This window comes from Hoplias malabaricus, chromosome 10, assembly GCF_029633855.1.
Source record: "Hoplias malabaricus isolate fHopMal1 chromosome 10, fHopMal1.hap1, whole genome shotgun sequence".
Lineage (NCBI taxonomy): Eukaryota > Metazoa > Chordata > Actinopteri > Characiformes > Erythrinidae > Hoplias > Hoplias malabaricus.
The window spans coordinates 22,768,297-22,786,157 of record NC_089809.1 but is presented as its reverse complement, the minus strand read 5'-3'; the positions used below and the strand labels follow the sequence as shown (position 1 = coordinate 22,786,157).

General features: G+C 38.3%; 2 protein-coding genes across 2 annotated transcripts; both read right to left on the bottom strand.

Annotated features, from left to right (window-relative positions):
* Positions 1–1,594: 1,594 nt before the first annotated feature.
* On the bottom strand, positions 1,595–3,933 carry mcl1b (MCL1 apoptosis regulator, BCL2 family member b). Its single transcript, XM_066683005.1, has 3 exons — positions 3,449–3,933; positions 2,707–2,957; positions 1,595–2,335 (listed from the first exon to the last, which is right to left on the bottom strand). The coding sequence occupies exons 1-3, from the start codon at positions 3,792–3,794 to the stop codon at positions 2,219–2,221; spliced, it is 714 nt and encodes a 237-aa protein (XP_066539102.1). The 5' UTR covers positions 3,795–3,933; the 3' UTR covers positions 1,595–2,218.
* A 1,440-nt stretch (positions 3,934–5,373) lies between these two features.
* ensab (endosulfine alpha b) lies at positions 5,374–17,649 on the bottom strand. The gene is made up of 3 exons (XM_066682877.1): positions 17,501–17,649; positions 8,847–8,969; positions 5,374–8,736 (listed from the first exon to the last, which is right to left on the bottom strand). Exons 1-3 carry the CDS (start codon positions 17,558–17,560, stop codon positions 8,563–8,565), a joined length of 357 nt encoding a protein of 118 aa, XP_066538974.1. The 5' UTR covers positions 17,561–17,649; the 3' UTR covers positions 5,374–8,562.
* Between the last annotated feature and the right edge of the window lie 212 nt (positions 17,650–17,861).

Below are 17,861 nucleotides of genomic sequence, written 5' to 3'. Positions count from 1 at the left end.
CAACACTACCTGTTGTGCCACTGCACTACCTTTCTTAGTTCTACAGCAACAGATAATTTTCCTAGGCTTGCCATTTTGCAGATAAATATTTAGTTGTCACAAACTTCCATATAGACTCTCTTGTCATTTAGAGCAGTACGGCAGATTAGTCATGTGTTCCTCAAACCTTAATAAACATGTGTCATTTGCCTCATGTAACCACAGCAGGGGCTGGTACATTCAGTATGCAAAGCCCTCTGTGTGCCTTTCTCAGGTAATCCTCATTAGCCCCTATAGATGTGCCTGTAACCAGAGACAGAGCACATCTGAACAAACAAAAAACACCACATATTGCAGTTTCATACTGGGACTGCTCTACCTGCGGGAGTTCCCAGCTTTTCACTGCAGAATGAGCCTCCCAGTACAAAGGGAGTGAGAATTAGTGAGTCTCATTTTGCAGATCTTATACAAAATAGATTTACAAAAAAATTATATAGTGAACTATATAGATTTAACTGAACCAATTACATTAAGCCAATATTTCTCAGTATTAACCACCTCACAAGGGATTGTTACCATGGAAGGCTCAAAGGCAGGGTTTCCCTAGACACAGGTCAGGTTTAACCCTTAACCCTACACTTAAAAGAAATTCTAATGGTAACTTACCATTAGTGTCTAAAACTAAGCTTAATTCATGTGGCCATATCCTTTACACCAAAGCAAATATGACTTGCATATGCAAGATGCATAGTGATATTTCGAGTGTCTCCATGACTACTTTGCCTGAGCAGGAAGTGTGATATTCTTATAGTAAATCAGACATTACTTAACTATTTAGAAAGCTTTGGCATACAGTGAACAAATTCTGTCAAGACACTAAACTGTAGAAAACATTGCTCAGATGGGTTACACTGGAAATTTGTAATCAGCATTTTAACAGAAAAATATTGTTCACTAATTGTGGTGTATCAGGAGGTAGTCTGGTTTTCTGACCACATTTGCTTCCCACAGCAGGAACCAGAAAAAAAAAGTTATTCGCTCAGCAGAGATGAAAGAATTATGTTTTATGTAAGAAAAGTAACTACTTTCTCATTATATATTCTTTTTACCTGTTTCCCTGTGTATCCCAGCACACGTGTACCTCTATGAAATGGTTTCCTAATATAATTAACCACTTATCCAATGTGAAGTCCAAAGGTAGTGCCCATTTCAAACCTAGTTGACTTTTATGCTAGGGGTCAGGGCACAATGTACAGGGCTCAAATAGTGCAATAAACAAAAATGTAAGAAACGTGGTTTAAGTTGACCTGAGGAATTGTCCTGTTTAAATAGATACCAGGGACAACTTTGTCAAAGTAATTTGAGTAAAAACACAAGGCAAACAAAACCGATATAGTAGTCTCCCAGCTGGGAACCAGTTTTGTAGCTCCTACTCAGCCATAGTTATTCAGAAAGTCTGACTGAGGTCTTTGAGGATATCAAATTTCAGGATTCAGAATATACATAAGTTACTGAATCTTCATTCAGTTTTAGCAAATACTAACTAATGATCAAATGTCACAATCAAACTTTGACAAGATATTTTGACGGGATCAACTTTGAGAAACAAAATAAATGTCTTTTTCCACAGCACATATTTATTTGGCAATGGCATGAAGTGTTAATTTACATCTTTTAAACAACTTATCATTTGTGAATTGTGCTTCAAAGGGCAAAAATATGAATTTAACTGTTTACCTGTTTCCATACATACATAATTATTTATACATGTTTCAGGTGTACTGTACAATTCAAAAAGAAATAATTTAAGTCACACGTAAACTCCTAGAGCTTATTTATTTCTCAGACACTTTTGTGAATAAGCAAGTTTAAATCTGAGAAAATAATTTGCTTAGTCATTGTCTCACATTGTGCACTCTTCACTGAAAAGCTATGAAGCTGTCAAATCATCGGTTGAGCTTCCATAAAATGCTGGAGGAGAAAAAAAAAAAAAAAAAAAAAAAAAAAAAAAACACCTACTTGAATCCACTTTAAATATTTTGTGATATCATGGAGAGGTACTAAAAAAATATTAGTTATAAAAATAAAGTTTTATATAAAATAAATGTTTGTTCCTCAAGTTCCTCTTGAAAACAAGTACTGTTACAAGTACGTTTCTTGCAGTGTAATAGTGGACTCCAATAATGCTTTCCACCCTTGTAGTCCAAAAGTCCAAGGTCATTCACAAGGTCCACAGAAACTATCTTGATAAAAAAGCGATTCCTGCACCAAGACCCGCAACTGTAACAAAGGCCATTAATGCATTCCTCATTTTTGACTCCGGATCTGGAACATGGAAAAACTCCACAAAGCCATCCTAAATGAGAGAAGGACATGAGAAAATGTCAACACCCACCAGTTAATTAATTTAAAAACATACAAAATTTACACAACCAGGAAATGCAGGAATGCTGATATGATCTTGTTTCGTTTCACAATCTTTTTCAACAGGAAGGTCACATACTGATAGCATGACTGTCTGCAAAAATTTCTAAAGCCTAATTGTATTTACACTGCTGTGAGGCAGGAACTAAGGTGTGCCCTTTATACCCATGATGTGAAGAAAAAAATAAAAATAAAATAAATCTAATGACAACTATAAAAAGACACCGTAAAAAATTAAAAACGACTGAAGGCGAGAGAGACTTACCCAAGCATTAAAAACGACTGAAGGCGAGAGAGACTTACCCAAGCTTTATTATTCAGTAGCCAGTCTTTTTGGTCTGAAAGAAGGTACGAGGAAAGTTCTCGTCCCACCAGACTCACACAATGGCCTCGGCCCATCTCTATTTGATGTCTGCACACTATTCCCCCAAATGCCAGTAGACTGGCGATACGACCCCAATTGGTGATTCCATCACCGAAGAGATCCTTAGCCACTGTCCTAACCACGCTCATGTCATCTCCTCGCTCTTTCATATTCAGCTTAGACAACATACCTGAGAGACAGTAAAACAGGCTTATTTAGCCATACAACTATCATACAAACACACTATTTATGTAATTGAGCATAATTACACAATAATTATATAAGAAATATAAAGTATTAAGTTAAACAAATTCCACACAAACAAAACATACAGAAATATTTTAGTCACATCTCATGCAGATAAGAGCAGAAAAATACTACACAGACCATTTCTGAATATGACTGGGGATTTGCTGTTTATGGTGTTTTCTGAGCACAGAGCTGGAGCACTTCCTTAAACTAAGGCTGACTCTCGAATGGCTCCCTTCTCCCTACACAGTGCAGTACACAGGTCGTGAAAGAACATTCCACACAATTATCGCGCAGATTCGCGTTGCACATTTGGTTTCCTTCGAAACAATGGCATTTTGGTAATTTTATGACCCGCATATTACACTACATAGAGAGTATGTGGTTGTGTGAGAGATATCCGATATGTCATGTTTATATGAGCATTTTTACCTTTGTAGACGAGCTCGTGTTTCACCGTCAGGCCGTCCACCATTCTCCTCATTGTCTGAACGACCTCGCCATGTCGACCGCAGGACGCAGAGAGGCCACAGAAGTTTTGTAGAAAGTCGTTAATAATCTCCGGGGTGTTTGCGTCCACCGCGTCGTATTTCGGGAAGCCGTCTCCCGTGTGTAATTCCTCGCAGTCTGAGACAGGGGACGTAGGCAGCGAGCAGTTTCTAACCTCAGCTCTTTCCGAGGATAGTCCCAGACTGAACCCTCGTCCGGGGAGAAACGGGACGAGGTTAGGCCGTTCAGCTTTGTTCACGAAACACATGTCCTGTGGGTTCATCATCATCTTGACGAGGCCTTTTCTTTACGATTACGTTACACTTACCAACAGAAGATTACATTTTTTTCTAAACTTCTATGTGTAGATTTTCTTCCCCTACTGAATCTACAACACAAACAGCTCGCTGTGCTCTGGTCTTGAGAGAGGGACTAGAAGGAAGTTATATGGCTAATCTTTGTATGACGACGTTAAGAAGTGAGCCAATGGTTGGACAGAACGCTCTCTGTTTAGAATGCAGTTGGGGGTGGGTCGAAAAAAAAAACACAGCAGATCTGCACGTACACCTCATATTTCACGCAGTTCAGTCCAGGAAACAGATCTGATTGGTTTGTACTGGGCAGACGTTTTATGTGACACGTTAACTAACTGTAGAACACTATGTGGTACATACATATTGACGCACAGGCACACGACTGTTTTTCACCTAACACGAGCGTTTCTGAACAAAAAGCGTTTGTTTGATGCTACTTTACTTTTTTTCTGAGCCAGAAATTTTGAGACCAAAGGTAAACCTGTCCAGCAGAAAAAGAGCTAGATAATCAGATTGGGAAGTTCTTGGGCTTGTTTAGCCAACCCCTGCTCAATGCAAAAATAATACAAAAATAATAATAAAGAAAATAAATAAATAAAAAAAAGATATAAATATATTGTATCTGACCAAAAATCCTGCAATAGGATAACGTTTCAATAAACATCTGACCCAGTAAACAAGGAACGTCCCTGGACGTTCAAAATAGGTCTGAAAGTAGTCTGTCCGTCAAGGACATATTTTAAAGGTCAATGGACGTCCAAAATCCATCTTAATAAGTTAGTTAAGTGGTGACCAATCGAGAACGGCAGTGGACCTCCAAAATGCGTTTTATACAAGTAAATTATTTCGGGACCAATAAATAACGTAAATGGACGTCCAAAATACGTCTAATAGTCGTCGTTTCAATGTCTGTGTTTGGACGTCTTTTCAACTTTCATTTTCAACCTTAATAGAACGTTGATTATACGGCAGTCGGATCAACGGCTAAATGTTTACTGAGGATACATTTTAGGTGTTTTATTTTGAAGAATTGTTTGTAATGTATCCAATAGGTTACTAGTGACAGGAGGCACGGGTAATGTTTATAGATTAATATATTGGAATAACTAATTCTGCACAAGATATTGTAATTTCCCTTTCGCCCGTGTTTACCTTCTAGCACTTTCAAGAACAATGAGGCCGTGTCCAGCGCAGATGAGTCAACGCCCTCTAGTGGCACTTTTATACCTCGGCTCAAGTGAAATGACGCTTTATGGTAATTGTACAAAACATTGTACAAAAAATTGTAAAATAATCATATATGTTAATTTAACAAGTTTAAGGCAGCAGCCTGGTTAAGACCAAATTATATTCATTTGAATCCTTTAATCAGCACACTAGATGAAGGGCTCATTTATGTATGAACTTACTTTCTGGAATGTTCTCCCTTCTGTCTCTAAACAGGGGGCAGCAATGTGGAGCAGCACGTCGTGTCAGGCACACAGCTCCAGGGACCTGCAGGTTGTGGGTTCAAGTCATGCTCTGGGTGACTGTTTGTGAGGAATTTTGTGTGTTGTCCATGTGGGTTTCCTCCCACGGTCCAAAAAACACGTTAGTAGGTGGATTGGTGACTCAAAAGTTTCTGTAAGTGTGAATGTGACCCTGAACTGTGAAGTGGTTACAGACAATGAATGAATGTCTCTAAATGTCAGCTTTAAATAAGACTAATATCTGAACCACGTCAATGTAAAACTTTATTTCAGATTCAGGCAAAAATGTTCAGTTCTTCCATACCTTCACAACTTGATTCATTTCATTGGAGTTTGACACTTTTCAACACCTCAGTCAAAGCTCTTTATGTCTTTATGACTTCTGTGTCATCCCATATTGAGATAACCCCATAGTTGTAATCATGTGCAGTCTTCTTAAATCATAAATAAACAGGCGTATGGTGCATGCATGTCTGTGCATTTAAAGCACTGAATACACTGACACAGTTAACATCTGTACTGTTACTCCAAAATGTCCAAGCAGTGTAAGAAGCAATTCACATTAAAGCTGTAGTGAGGTGGAGTTTCAAAAGCATTAAGAGCTTCTTACAAATCAGATTAAATTTTTGCATGAGATATATTAAGCAGCCTCATAGGTCTTCTTGTTTCTAAAGTAGTTTTTCAGAAGATTTTTCCATGGCCATTTCTTGTAAATGTCTTACACAATTTAAAAAATGCTATGAAAGCAAAACCAGATGACAGATATAGACTGCTCTAATAATAATAATCATTTTAATATACACAGTCCGGAGTGTTTGTGTGCACTTTCTAGACAAGAGAATATGCCTTACTTCCTTAACTCAATTTGTTTTTAGACAAGAAAATTTTACAGAAGTCAACGTAATTAAAGGACCAAACAACTAGTTAACCGCAGAAATAAGAGACTTTTGCAGAGAAAGAATGGATAAACATCATTAATGAAAATGGATAAAATATTTAAGAAGGGCCCAACAAATGTTGCAAAGGAATAAATATTCAAAATACGTGGTTTCATTCTTTGCAAAACACCCACCCCCCCAAAAAAAGGGAAAAAATATTTTCCATTTAATAATTTTGATTACGTGGGTAAAACATTCTTTAGTATCAATGACAAATTTATTACTGGCCCTTACTTCAACATTAGTGGTCAGAGATATTGCAAAGGAATTGTGTGTACAAGGATGTGTGTGTATACAGTTTTTTTCTGTATTGCCACACTGTAGATGTGTAGAAATGTGTTTGCTACAGTACAAACTTGTTCAGGCTTCCGGAAATGGTGTGCATAAAATCATAATTGATAGTGGTTGTACGTATGCCCTAAAGTGTAAATCAATTTTCAGGACATTGTCCAATGTTTTGTATCTCATTTCCAACTATTCTAAACAGCAAAGTAGCCAGTTTATAACTAAGGACCAAAAAAAATTGGCAATAGAATGAATGTACAAATGAAAAAAGGTCACTAAATATGGGTCAGTGTAACAGGCTGAATTAAATGTATATTTTGGTACAGTTCACTGAAGATAGCTTGGGGAATGAATAATAAAAAAAATAATAAAATTTGTTAACAGATGAATAAAAAAAAAAAAAAAAAAAAGATTACTAGAGGGCAAACTTTTTCGTGTGGTGCCCGAATAGCAACATTAAAAATAAAAGCACTGTCTATTTACATTTTGGGAGCAGCTTAAATGAGGATATGGAACAACACTGTACATGATACATTATTCAAATTAACACTCAACATTCAGACTTGAATAACCACTCAAAAATTTCATACATTTCATCCTACAAGTTTCCTCCCTCCACCACATTAACAGCAACAAACTCATGCGTGACAATTATAACATTCATAATATTTCCTCTGGTTGTGAGAAGCATAACACTTTTACAAAGAATCTCACTCTTAATGCAGATGATGAATATGATTATGCTGTTAAAGTGTGTTCATCCCTGAATATATACTGAATGTACCATGAGAGCTTAGGTTCTTGAAGATTACAATGACTATGATGATTTACCCCACCCATGTCCATGGTTTAATTAACAATAATTTAAAGAGCAATTAAAACTATAATTAAGGGAATGTAAGATCATCAGAAACTAAAGTAATATCATGTCCTCTGATTTAGATATATATTTTAGTATAGAATTAATTTCAAACAACGGTTTCATTCATCTGGACCTGAACAAAGACTTTGGTGTCCCACAGAGCAAAAGCTAAATCTGATTTATACCTTGTTGGGAATCTACATCTGTAAACTTCAGGATAATGAGATCTATGCTGACAATTCTGTACTGAATACAGCCATTCATTGAAATTACTCAACAGTACACAAAATGTGTTTCTTTTCCTGCCAGTGTGGAGTTTTAGTTTCTCTGATCAATGTATTTGTTTATTCCTGTCATGTATATACCTCATAATAGAAAAAATGAATGATTAACAATATAATTTATGGACATTTAGTACATCAGTGCCCAAGCTCAGGGATTCTGAGCTATTCCATTTAGTCATTCAGTACAAGGCTACATGGTTTCGCTAAACCATGTGAAATCAGGTGCCCTGAAGATTCAGGAACATATTCAGGTTTGTGCTGGGTCAGTTCCTTAATTTAAGCACTTTTGATTATCATGGCACAATATATATATATATATTTTTGCTCTACTCTCATACTAACTTTAGCCTGCCAATGTGCAGATTGAAATAAGTAACGTAAATTCAAAAAAGCACAAACATTATCTCATTAGTTCAAAATTAACATACAGAGGTGGCCAAACTATATTTGGTGCCCACACTACATGGTTTTTACCCGCTAAGAAAACAATCTTAAGCTGATAATAACAAATAACAAAGAGAATCATCCTTATGAACTTATAAATGACATTTATATACTGATTAGGCATCTAAATAGAATTTTTTTACTCTCTATGGTTTTGAACAGAGTTTGATCTCATTCATTTAGATGGTAAGTAGATCATAAAGTGCATTAAAGTCCAGAGAGGCCGCTCACCTTGACTGGCCCTTCACTGAACTGATTGCTCCCTACCCAGATGTGGGGGACTGGGTCAGTGAGGGGGGCAGAAGATGGTGGATCAGGCTAGAGCTGTTGAGATGGAAGAGGAGGTAAACCTAAGCCTTACAACCCCAAATATAAAGCAAATAGTGCGCGACTAACCCCGGTGGAGCTTGGAAGCTGAGGAGAGGAGGTTGGGGATGGGGTCACTCAAGACCTGAGGTAGATTAGCCAACCAGTTTGCTTGTGACTAAAGAGGACTTTCTCTGTGGCAAGTCTTGCGGAGTTGGAATGTGGTCTCCTGTCACGATACTCTTCTCTGGACCAGTTGTGGCTGGCAACTGCTTGTTCTTCATCTTCGCCTTGGCCATATTGTAGTCACCTGAATCAAAGTACTTTTGCTGAAAAGGAACAAAGTAAACAGAGATTTGTATGGATAACAGCTTTGAACTTAACATTGAACTTAAATTTGAAGAACAAAAAACACAACATGCTCCACACAGATACTTACTCCTTTCTGAAGTCTTTTCATCAAAAAATCGGATCCTCCTGGTTTCTGACCCAAGTTGGGGTACTTGGCCTTCAGTTTGGCCTCCTCTGTCTTCACAGGATTTGAGTTGGGATCCTGCGATTCCTGTAGAGAAAGAAAAATGTTACACTGCATAATGAGAGTCACACAAAACAAATTAAAACATAATTCATTAGTGTTCTTGATGTGAAAAAACGAAGAACACCACTTATAACCTAGAATGATTGCTTTCTTTAAACACGTTTCTATTTTTTATTACTTTATAATGGAGCAGACTAGCAAGTGAGCTTATCCAAGACACAGATATTAATCAGTCAGTAGTGATTAATAAACATGTGATCTGTTGAAACTGAAGTGGCTGTGTAACATCAAAATTGTGAGCCCCCATCATGCTTCTCTTGTTTAGTGTAAACAAAAGGAGAAGAGTGAAGATTGTCCTGGGAAAACTGAAGATATTCAGTGTAGGTAACAGAGGTCATACCTCCATTCTACTCTCCTTTGAGCTCCTAATGTCAAATACATAGTAAATATTTTTGATATTCCTCATCCTCAACCAGGCGCTTCTGCTTGAGGTGGTGAAACAGATTAACCGTGTTTCCCCCTTGTTATTGTTTTAGGCCTCTTTAATGTCTTTTATAATATTATGACTTACTGTACACCTGATATTTTGTAACCAAACCACCTTCACACTACTGAAGACACCCCCCTTATTTTGAAGCAAATTCCTCCACCTCAGAGCCACTTTTCACCTACTTTACTGTACTTAAATGCCTCATATAAAGAACATATGTCATAATATGGGTAACTGCAGGATGTTATTACATAAATAAAGTTAGACAATCGCTATTATCATGATATTGATTTTTTTTTTTAATCATATGGCAAAAATTTTGGCACAGCCCTAGCTGACACATTATATTGCCATATTATGTTCACTCCCTCATCCAAATCATTGAATTCAGGTGTTCCAAATACTTCCATGGCCAAATATGTATAAAACCAATCACCTAGGCCTGCAGATTTCTACAAACATTTGTGAAAGTATGGGTTGATCTCAGAAGCTCAGTGAATCCCGTGATTGGATGCAACCTGTGCAACACATCCAGTAACAAGATTTAACTAGACTTATTTATTAAATACTAAATATTTCACGGTCAACTGCCATGAGGTAGTAGGCCACATAAAATTAAAGAGCATTGTCAGCGGATGCTGAGGCACATAATGTGCAGAGGTCACTATGTGTTTATTTGTGTATACATTTATTAATGTATATGAAAAAGGTTTATTCCGTATTTCTCATGTGAAACTGTTAAGACGATGAAGCTCCACAGCGCTCCCTCAGCAAGAGCGAGGGGCTAATACTCCACGGTACAAGAAAATGCGCATTTCATTGGTTGTCACTTATTTAGCCAATCAGCAGGCAGAGTTAGCTGTCCACCATTCAGTGCTGCATCCAATGGAGTCAAACTCCCTTCTAGATAAAGTGCACCGAATGACAGTTTTAATCTTAATTTAATAAGCGGTGTTATGTATGTGTGATAAAGCTCACCCCTACACCATCGCAAAGTGAAATGGTGGGAGGTGTTCTCTATGGGTAGAGTCGGGCGAGAGGCCTGAGATGATAAGGTCGACTCGAAATAACACCGAGAGGTTCGACTTTTGGTTCCCTTCCACCTTTATTTACACACCAGACTTTATATTACTATATACAATATATACACGCGCGCTCCTTGAGAACAAAAAAAAATAACAAAACAAAATTCTCTATTAGCAGAGACAAAAAAGATAAAGACAATTAAATCAATTGAGTCTTATTATGCCCTTAGGTTATGCTCCTCTCGCTACGGTCTAGCAGAGTCTTCCCTCTTTTACCCTTGTGTGGTATATATATAGGTAGCCCCGCCCCTTAGAATATACCATTCCCTGAAGAGGTATAAGTTATAGTATCTTGGATACACAAGTTTCATAAACAATAAAAATTAACAATGAACTAACAACTGTACCAAGATTCAATTACGGCCATGGCATGTTTAACATTCATTCATAATATCAATATTTATTAGATATATTTTCTCTCTTCTAGATGCTAGTTCCCCCTTCCCTCTGTGGAGAATGGATTCAACCAGGTAAGTAAAACTCAGCATCAAGAGATAGTACTCTTTTCCCTCTCACATGACCCGTATGCAGGTGAGTAAGTACAGGTAAGTATACATAATGGTTTCTCTTGGTGATGTGTCACAGGTACTGTACATCATCACAGTATGAGATAAATTCAATTTGTATTGGTAGTTTGTTTGTCACCAAAATTTGTCTTACAAATCATCATTTTGACAAGCACAGTTAAGTGTCCTATGTTTTATAAACTTGATGTTATGTATGTTTGTGAGGGTATATATTCATTAATTCATTGTGGGTCTGTAACTGCTTATCCAGTTCAGGGTCGCAGTGGGTCTGAAGCCTACCCCGAATCACTGGGCGCAAGGCAGGAACACACCTTGGAGGAGGCGCCAGTCCTTCACAGGACAACACACACTCACACCTACGGACATGTTTAAATCACCAATCCACCTACCAACATGTGTTTTTGGACCGTGGGAGGAAACTGGAGAACCCAGAGGAAACCCACGGGAGAACACACCAAACTCCTCACAGACAGTAACCCGGAACTGGGCTTGAACCCACAACCTCCAGGACCCTGAAGTTGTGTGCCTGCGACACTCCCTGCTGCACCACCGTGCCGCCCAGGGTAAATATTCTTAAACCATATTTGTTATAATGAATTGCACATCCATTTTGTATGTTCAAATTGCAAATTCAGATACACCCTGCGGATAAACTGAAACATTTAAGAGGAGTTGCTCATGTTATTTATTAAAGCTTTTGTGGTCCAGCCCATACCTGACATTGAACTAAGCGTAATGTGTCCCACTACCCACACTGAGTTTGACTCCCCTGGTTTAGTGTATTTAGCACAAATGCATGGTACTGCATTTTTTTTTTTCCAGAATGTGGAAAACATGCCCTGTGTTCTTATGTTTTTGTTGACATCATGCTATTTTGAATGTATTAGTTAAGTACTCGCATATTAATCTTATCGTAAATATATATGTGCAACACACAATTTATACAGTTTTAGTAGAATTGTACAATTAAATCAAAACCCCTCATATCAGTGGCGGTTCCTGCCAAATCTCTCATAGGGGCCAATTGTTGCGATAACTGCTAGGTCACTGGTTCAATGGACAAATTAAGAGCTAGCCATCTAGACAATTGGCACATTGCACTGTACAAATTAATCAGTAATCTAAACTGACAGTGCCATCTAACATTAAAGAGTTTTATTTCTGTTCTCACCTCATGTAGAAATATCAACAGTAACCAAAATAAATAGTATTGTGAAGTTTCTGGAAGTCGTACTGACCAGATCGCTAGCTGCTCTCTCTACATGGCTCCGGGTATCCGTACAGGATTGTGCCCAAAATTAATCAGTGGCCCATTCACTATATACTTCACTACATAGTAAGCAATGTAGGGAGTAGAGCAGAGGGCCATTTGGAACACACCTCACCTTGTATGTGACGAAAGTATATTGGGGCGGGCCCTCTCCGGAACCCACTGAGAATCTACTGAAGGCTCTGCAGCTCGAAAAAAAAAGCGTCGCCCCATCGCTCTAAGGAACAAACCACGCCTGCTTCATAGTAAGATCTGATTTCTTGTTGGGTTTGACCTTACGAATATTTGGTAAAGATTTCATACAGCAACATTTTTTTCTTGAGGCTAAGCCCCGGGTCTCCTCACAGTCTAGGCACACCCTTGCACCCCATAAATAACAGCAGCAAAATAAAGCACGCACATAAGCTCATTTTGCATACATTTTGAGGATTAACCAATCCCATTCCTTATTTCTACCCCTTGTTTTCGAATGTCACCTTGCCCAGGCAGGAACAGGAAGAATGGAAGTTGATACAAATAAATGATGTAAATAATTACATTAGAAAAAACACAGGAGGCCATGCATATGTTATGGAGGCATTTTTAGCTGAACTGTAAGACTGTGTAACGACTTGTAATTTAGTTCCCATGGTCCGGACCAAAAAAGAAAATGAAACATCGTTATATTTTAGTCCTGCCACATTGGAGGTTAAAATGAAGAACTGGAAAAACTGGAAACAGTGAGAGGTGGAAAACTAATTAAGGTGTCAAAACAGCACCAGAACTTTTTCTACTGCATGAACCAGAGTAGCTCAGCTACAGAGAGAAGATATTAGGTGGTGTGTCTTTGGTTCATTGTTTGTTTCCTAGAGGCACAATTATTGTTTCATCTTGGGACATCACAATTGTGTTTGTTTGGCTTAAAAGCCTTTGATGCGTATTGAATTCGTACACACCAGAGTTGTTTGTTGAAACGGACCAAGATCCACCTGCTCAGGTGGTCTCTGCCCACTTGTTTGAAAACGAGCATTTACACTAAGTCTTAGGGGTGGGGGCGATATAGCGAAAATACATTATCACAATTTGGTTTTTGCAGGGTCATGATCTCGATTTTATCACAATTTTTTATGCTGGTTTAACATTTTTTCCATTTTCCACCTGAAATTCTTGAGGCAGTTTTAAACTAGAGACAATTTTATGAAGTAATGTAACTGAAAAGGCTTCATAATTTTTAAAGATATTGAAATTAATCTTTAGAGGTCAAAATATGATCAAAACAGCAAAACATATTAGGCTTTTCTAAATTTAATTTGGAATCTACTTTGAAATATTCCTTTGGAATCTTCAAAGACCCCAACCTCTCCATAAGAAAAATTATTAATTTTACTGCAGAAAAAAAATGTCTATGTTTAATGGCAACATTGTACATTCCATGACAAACTAATCTCATACACTTCTCCAAACTGCTTTTTACCCTAATCAAACAGGAAAGAAGTCCTGACCTAGATTTATTCTGATATTTAGTTTTGTTTCTAACACAGTACTCTTTCCCCTTTAAGGTCAGACGTGTTGGAAGGAGGGAACTTTCCCTGATTGGCTGTAGAGTGAGGCCACCTCCCTCACCCCTCCTGTGTTTAAATGGTCTCAGTAGGGAAACAGCAGAATGTGAAAGAGATCTAAGCTTTGAAAACTTATTTATTGTTTTGATTATTGTTTATTTTGATTGCTGTTGCCATATAAAACTGTCTGTCTCTCTCGGTGCGTGTCATTTAGGCACTGAAGCATGGTTGCTTCTCCGCCTCCTTGGTTGAGCATTGCCCCTGATTGGTCAACAGACTTGAGTGATGTGTTGTTAAAGCTGAGAGCCCAAGCTACACGGCAATAGCTAAGATCCACAGGGAACATATTTAAATATTTTTTATTTGTTGTCATTTATTTTTAACTGTTATTTTTTTCTTTTTGCAAGTACTCTTTACACTACTAAAGAGTGGATTGACAGAAAGACTCAAATTAGGTCTTTTGAAGAGGACAACCTATGCAAGCACTGGGATTCTTTGTGTGTGTATGTGAATTGCTTGTGGGCTCTTCAGGCTTCCTGGCGCCAAAATTTTGTTTTTTGGAATAACAAATTCTTTTGGTTTTGATTCAGCAGTCATACATTTTAGAGTAATGACTTACTTTATCATGTCCAGAGTGTTTGCCCATTCGACTGATGTGTAATATGCACACAGTATGTAAACATCTTATATGAACTGCAGCGGACTGAATGTGCATTAACACAATCCAACAATCTCTCTGTGATGATGTATTATGGACAAATTATTATCTTTCACGATCTGATATCGTCAAATCACAAACCCCTACTAACTCTAACGAACCACACCGATATAGACCACAGATATAGGTCTATCACACCAGGGTTTGTTTTCATCAAACCAAAGTCGGCAAGTCTGTATACAACCTGAGATAAGCTGCTATCAAAGCAGTAAAAAAACTTCTTCTTTGCCAGACACCCTTTAACTCAAGCACACTAATAAAAGCTCACAAAGTACTGAGACCTACAACTTGTTTTTAGAAGACTGGTCCACCTCAGTATCAAGGTGCTCCATGATGACAGTTGTGTGGTTCTCTTTTATTGTGCTGTGGATTAACCAAGCAATAACAATTCTCACCATTAATATTATGGATGTTTACTTAACATAATGTTAGGTTTTAAGTCCATCACCAGTGGACAACCAGAGCACCTACAGAACTGAGCAAAACAATACTTGACTGTAATAGGCCGCACAAAAAAGTTAGCTTTCCATATCACCTTAAAAAGAATACTATGTAATATGCTTTGTTTTCTCTCATGGGTTCCCCCTACCTATTGCTGAGTGTAAAGACAGTACTGTCTTGAAATCAAATCACTTACCCCCCCCCCTCTCTCTCTCTCTCTCTCTCTCTCACACACACACACACTCTCTCTCTCTGAGCAGAGGGATTATTCACATTGGTCATGACCAGCTCTAGGGACTTCTAATGACAAACACACTCCCTCAATATTAAGCCTAGTAAGTGTGCAATCGAGTAATACAGACTGGACTGTGTTATTACAAGCACATGCATAAAGTGTAATGTTAGTGCTACTCTAGTCATTTTAACTACACAGCAACTGTCAGAAAAGCACTACCAGAATCAATGTCCAATTCTAAAAAACTTAATTAAATCTGGCTAAAATGAGCATTTGTTACTACTGGCCATCAGTAACTCTCAGAAACCTGATTATCACACTGTTGACAACAAAGCTTAGGTTCAATCGATGCAAAGTGTAAATCTGGTCATTATAAACACACAGCCACTACAGAAAAAGCATTTATTACAGGAATCGATGTCTAACCCTAAAAAGTTCACTAATCAGGCTAAAGCTAGCAGCTGCAAAAATGATCACTAACACATCAAGAAAGTGCAACATGTTATTTACTAGTCCAAACAAACAAAAAAAGACATGTGTCTTGTGTAATGTCTCTTAGCTCCCACCACTGTCAAGTATGCCCAATATTAACTCTTGTACTCTCTCCTCCTTGCTCCAGCCTATGCCACAATGCCCATACCAGGAAAACCGAGTTAGATTCTTCTTCTGAACATCAGCATACAAGTAGCGATATTTAGTGTGTTATTATGTAAATTGTTCATTCAAACTATATTATACCATATTAATACAATGGTTATCATAATTTAAGTTCATAGTTAGTATCATAATTTAAGATGATAATACATGAGATTCTTTGTTCAATTGTTCAGTCATCTTCCTGGGGATTCACAAAGCATTCTGGAAAATGTGTCATGACACTGTATTTGGCCTCTGAAAAATCAGCTTGAAGGGCCATGAAGCCCAAACACTCTGCCCTAACCCCCTATCCCAACATGAATTGGGGCAATTTGGAGGGATTTAGGGTGAAACTGGATTGAGCCTATGTTTCCAAATGTACCTACACAATTATTTCAATTAGTAAATGATTACTCATTGCTGAGATAAATGTTCAGCTGCACAGTTAGCTTGTATATTCTCAGTGGAAAACACTGACAATAGAGCAAGATTCCCCAGAACACTTGCACAAAGATTTAACATCACCAAGACCAACGTCAGCTGTAGGGATTATAACACTCATCAGCATTAGCTGTTGTGCAGTAGAAGAAAATGATGCAGAAACACTTAATATCTGTTCTGCAAAGGTGTGTGTAATCCAGAACAAATACCTGATATGACTATGCTCTTTTGGCTGAATACATTCACAGTCCTTCCCAGAAAAGATGGAGTGAACTCCCTGTGAAAGTCACTGATCTGGATAGAAACCTTGAATGAGCAGGTGTTTGCAAATCGTGTGTGGGTCTCAATAGTGGGACTTCCCAAGCTCAGCAGAGCAATATGCAGGGTCCACACTCTCAGGAGGCATGAGAGGATAGATAACACAGAGTGTGCTGATTCACTTGAATCCATGACAAGAAATGTATGTGTGGCTATATTAAGCAGCCACCATAAAACAGCTGCATGTGTAGCCTGTGTTTTGCATGAAAGTGTGTGGCTCCATTCAGTTTTTTATCTGAAATCAGTGGGTTATGTCCCTGAATTGTGAATCTTCATATAAACGAACATAAGAGCGTTGTGTACTCTGACCTCAATGCAAATAGTCCAGGAATTATCCACTCGAGCAGTAATTTATACCGTAATATTACCCAAGCGAGAGATATGAGTTCAGGCGTACGAAGTCCTATTCAAGCACGCTTAGGAAGAGACTTACCAGGCCTTTCGCAATGTAACCTTAAGGAAACGGGACCTATAGTTAGATTTAATAGCAGACTTTAATGGCACATGCCTCTTTCAGTTCAAGTGTATGTGGTAACCCTGCAGCTGAGAACGAACATTTATCGGCATTGTTGACACATGAGCTCAAACACGGAGCAGTCTAAATAAAGGATAGTTTATCGTCTTGACGGAACCAAACCAATATAAAAGAAACATCCAAAGCTCTCTGGCCTTCATGTGCCCACCGTTTTGACAAGAGGACACGATTTCAACCAGGCGTCTCGAGCAGTATAGCTAGTATGTTAGCTTAGCCTAGCCCTGTTAGCTGCCGTTAGCTCTAAAACACGGATCCGCAGCACCTCTCCGCACAAAATCAGTCCAGTACCACCCGAGTCTGTCCGCACGAACCCAGGCCCACCTGAGTCTGTCCGCACTGCTCCTCCGACACCGACTCCGCGTCCGGGTTCACTGAGGACATCGCTGCTCGGCCTCAGAACCGTAGAACCGTTCAAAACTAGAGCTTTTGTCAGATAGCTGCAGCTCTTCCAGCCTCTCACTCACACATACACACCCCCACCAAGTGTCTGTCTCTCTCTCTCTCTGTCTCTCTCTCTGTCTCTCTCTCTCTCTCTGTCTCTCTCTCTCTTTCTCTCTCTCTCTCTCTGTTCAATTGTTCAATTATTCAAAAAGGAGAATAATGTTTAAGGATTTAATATGACAATATAATAATGGTAACTTGAATTGAATCTTTAAATTATCAGCTATGTTTTTAAAACATC

Excerpts from the sequence above, each read along its gene's own strand:
- mcl1b (XM_066683005.1), bottom strand. The coding sequence starts at position 3,794 with ATGATGATGAACCCACAGGACATGTGTTTCGTGAACAAAGCTGAACGG. Across the intron at positions 2,958-3,448 it reads ACACGAGCTCGTCTACAAAG|GTATGTTGTCTAAGCTGAAT; the intron begins GTAAAAATGCTC and ends ACTGTCTCTCAG. Across the intron at positions 2,336-2,706 it reads TACTGAATAATAAAGCTTGG|GATGGCTTTGTGGAGTTTTT; the intron begins GTAAGTCTCTCT and ends TCTCTCATTTAG.
- ensab (XM_066682877.1), bottom strand. The coding sequence starts at position 17,560 with ATGTCCTCAGTGAACCCGGACGCGGAGTCGGTGTCGGAGGAGCAGTGC. Across the intron at positions 8,970-17,500 it reads AGCAGTGCGGACAGACTCAG|GAATCGCAGGATCCCAACTC; the intron begins GTGGGCCTGGGT and ends CTTTCTCTACAG. Across the intron at positions 8,737-8,846 it reads TGAAAAGACTTCAGAAAGGA|CAAAAGTACTTTGATTCAGG; the intron begins GTAAGTATCTGT and ends GTTCCTTTTCAG.